The sequence below is a fragment of the Vicia villosa genome, linkage group LG1, assembly GCF_029867415.1.
Source record: "Vicia villosa cultivar HV-30 ecotype Madison, WI linkage group LG1, Vvil1.0, whole genome shotgun sequence".
Taxonomy (NCBI): domain Eukaryota; kingdom Viridiplantae; phylum Streptophyta; class Magnoliopsida; order Fabales; family Fabaceae; genus Vicia; species Vicia villosa.
The window spans coordinates 236,004,685-236,008,450 of NC_081180.1; the positions used below are offsets into that span (position 1 = coordinate 236,004,685).

The 3,766-nt window shown below is 43.7% G+C and overlaps 1 protein-coding gene across 1 annotated transcript; it reads right to left on the reverse strand.

Annotated features, from left to right (window-relative positions):
* Positions 1-545: 545 nt before the first annotated feature.
* LOC131596864 (uncharacterized) lies at positions 546-3,455 on the reverse strand. The gene is made up of 2 exons (XM_058869601.1): positions 3,027-3,455; positions 546-2,075 (listed from the first exon to the last, which is right to left on the reverse strand). The coding sequence occupies exons 1-2, from the start codon at positions 3,453-3,455 to the stop codon at positions 546-548; spliced, it is 1,959 nt and encodes a 652-aa protein (XP_058725584.1).
* Positions 3,456-3,766: the final 311 nt, after the last annotated feature.

The following is a 3,766-nucleotide window of genomic DNA, read 5'->3' on the forward strand; positions in this document are numbered from 1 at the left end:
GATTTCGATTGCTTCTTGAGGAGGGAGCATGCTTTTGGATTCTCTTTCCATTAGCCTTGACAATTCTTCTGGAAGTTCATTGTCTTCCTCATCCCCTTCCTCAGACTGATTAGCGAGAGCCTCAAATTTATATTGAGTTTCAGCAGTATTATTATCGGTGATGTTAGAAGGTGATCTGCACAAGTTCATGTTTTTGTTTTTAGTATGCAATTATGTTTGTGCTTTTGTTTTATGCAAGAATGTTATTTGTCATTTCGAGAAAGTGAATGCAAGAGCGAGACAGAGTTTTTAATACCAAATGCAAACGAAAATTTTATTAATAAACTTAACTTTGAAAGTAAATGAGGCCCTTACAAACCAACTCTATGCTTTGGACGAGGCATGAGCGACATTGTTTTTTATTGAAAGGGAAATAAAACACACGACAAAAACAAATTACATTGAAACGTAAACTATCTCCGGTATCTCCAGGCTTGTCCAATTTTGAAGTTGTTCTCCTGGCCTAATCATCCGGATGAAATTGGACGTTCCCTCCATGCTAGATATCATGGATACATGCTCATATCTACCTGTACAAAAGTTTGTGCGATCGGAGGGAATCGTTGCTCTTCCTGTGCAGCCTTCTTTGTTGGTTGGTATCCTAACCCCAGACGATCTCTTTTCTCTTGCACTTCTGGAACTTTGCCCCAGCCTTCCATCTTTGTGTCTTGCAGGTCTCTCCAGGATGTCACCGCCCTTCGCATTCTCTCAATTGGTAGCGTGACAGCAGTGGCAATCTCTAGCGCTTGGAATGAAGTCTCTAATGCTTTTTCTCCAGCCTCAATGTATCGGTATGAGTCCAGATTGCTGACAAATATGTCCTCCTCCCCATTGACGGCTACTATAGAGTTTCCATCCACAAATTTTACCTTTTGATGCAGAGTAGAGGTAACTGCCCCAACGGCATGGATCCAAGGACGTCCCAATAAACATGTATAGGCAGGTTCAATCTCCATCACTTGGAAATTGATGCAAAACGTGCGGGGGCCTATTACCACAGGGAGGTCCACTTCTCCAAACACCGGGCTTTGCGACCCATCGAAGGCTTTGACCACCAAACGGCTTGGTCTTATTACCAGTCCTTCCAAATCTATCTTGTCTAAGGTGGCCTTTGGCATCACATTTAATGACGAACCTGTGTCGATCAGAACCCTAGATAGATGGGCTTTCCCGCATTGTATAGAGATATGCAAGGCTTTGTTATGCTCTTTCCCTTGTGGGGGTAGCTCATAATCACTAAAGCTTAGGCTTGCCCCAGCAGTGAGATTAGCCACCATTCCATCGAATTGGTTTTCAGTGATGTCCTTAGTTACGTGGGCAGCGCTCAAGATTTTCATCAGGGTGTCTCGATGTTTTTCTGAATGTATTAACAGCGAGAGGAGTGATATCCTGGATGGAGTTTGGTGCAACTGGTCCACTACCTTATAATCACTTTTCTTAATCAACGCCAAGAACTCTTGAGCATCTTTGTTAGTGGTTTCTTTGTCTTTGGATGTGCTTTTTTCAGTAGGGACCACAGTAGTTTGATCACTTGCTTGTGCCAGGTTCTCATTTGGTTTTGCAGTATTGAATATGCGACCGCTACGGGTCATGCCCCCAGGCCCAACGATGTTTGTCACGTCGGTATTAGCATTGGACTCATATTCCCAAGGGACTGCTTTCATTTTGTCCATAGGGTATGGGTCTCTGACCGGGATGATTCTGGTGTGTGCTTGTGTGGGTATCAGCAACGGTGCTTTGGCGCAAGGGATGATCAATGTCTTCCTTGCCCCTTGCCTAGGTATCATCAATGGTTCATTCCTGTCTAGCATGGCCACATATTCTTCCTCAGGATATTCCTTAAATTGAACTACCCCTTGATTCACAAGTCTTTGCAGGGTTATCTTAAAGGCTTCGTTATGTTCGAGGATGAACCCCTTTGCATATAGATACCTCTTAAGGGCATCTATGGGGGAGCTCCGTTGTTGAACAAACTCTTGCTCGGTGACTACTTCTATTGCATTGACTGTGCCATCATGGCGAGGCATAGGGTTTGTCTTCACATTAGGTTTGTCAAAAGCGATTGCCCCTGACTCTATCAGGTCCTGAACCTTGTGCCTAAAGGCCCAACATTTTTCCAATGTATGCCCCGGAGAATTGGCGTGAAATTCACACCTCTCATTAGCTTTGAAATTGGGCATAGTCTTTCCGGGAATCGGAGGTGGCATAGGCCTGAGTTCCACTAACTGCTCACTTAATAGATACTTTAGTATCTCACTTTTAGAAGTGGGCAAAGGGTCGAACTTCCTCGGAGGGCCTTGGAATCTTTGTTGAGGTGGGTATGTCATGGGAGGTCTAAACTCTTGGTGCACTACTGCATTGGTCTCCCCTTCCTTCTTTTTAGCGAAGGTTGAGGTGGGCCTCTTAGAGTGATAAGAGTTAGATGAAGCTCCTTGTATCTTCCCATCCTTGATTCCGTCCTCAATTCTTTCTCCGATAACCACTAGATCTGAAAATCCCGAGGATACGCTTCCAATCATTTTATCGTAATATGGTCCTTGTAGAGTTCTCATAAACATGTCAACCAGCTCTTTTTCCAATAGTGGAGGTTGGACTCGAGACGCCAGTTCTCGCCATCTTTGGGCGTATTCCTTGAATGACTTTTCCTTTTTCTGGGACAAGTTCTGCAGTTGCATCCGATTGGGTGCCATGTCCAGATTGTACTTGTACTGCTTTAGGAATGTATTAGCAAGTTCGTTCCAGTTTCGGATATGTGTCTTTTCCAACTGCATGTACCATTCAACAGATGCCCCACTCAGGCTGTCTTGGAAGAAATGCATCATTAGCTTTTGATCATTGGCGTAAGCAGCCATCTTCCGGACATACATGCGTAAATGACTTCTAGGACATGTAAGTCCCTTGTATTTCTCAAAGTTGGGTATCTTGAACTTATGAGGAATAGTCAGATCCGGCACCAAGCTCATTTCGTAGGTATCCACATCAAAGACATCATATCCTTCTACTGCCTTCAACCTTTCTTCCAGCGCCTTGATTTGTCCACTATTTCTAGCACTTTCCTCAGAATCAGCTTGGGTTTGCTTATGTTGGGACTCCTGATTTGGTTCGTCCACTTCCCCATATTGTAAATCTACATAATCCTCATCCTTGGGTGGATTGTTAGCAGGGATGCGAACAGTGCGAGGCGCCCCCTCTTTCTGAGTGGCGGGAATAAATCCTTCATGGGAGGCTTCTCCCTCTTCATGGGTTTTGGTAACCCTCTTTGATGAATGGGTGTTTGACTTATGAGGGTCAAAGCCTCGAACATATCCTAACAGTGGATTGCCATTGTTTGGCGTCTCCTCATACCGATTCCGAGCTTCCCTAGCTCTTTCCTGTTCATCCTTAATGTCCTTCATGAAGCTCAACATTTGAGCCATTCCTCCCTTAATCTCATCCACAGTACCTTTCAGCTGGGTTACTTCTTCGCGAAGGGCGGCTTGGTTCTGCTCTAGTTGTTCCATCGCTTTCTTCTTCTGAGCTCGGGTTTGGTACACAGGAATGGTTGCTTGATTGTCTTTTCCAATGGTGTGACTGGAGATAAAGATAGTTTTTTTTTATGTTTTGTAATTAAATATGACATGCATGATATGAATGTTATGCTTATGCTATGTTCGTGTCTTATCCACATTATTATAGTAAATATACATTCTCTTTTTTTTTACTCTTTTTCTTCTTTTTTCCTCTTTTT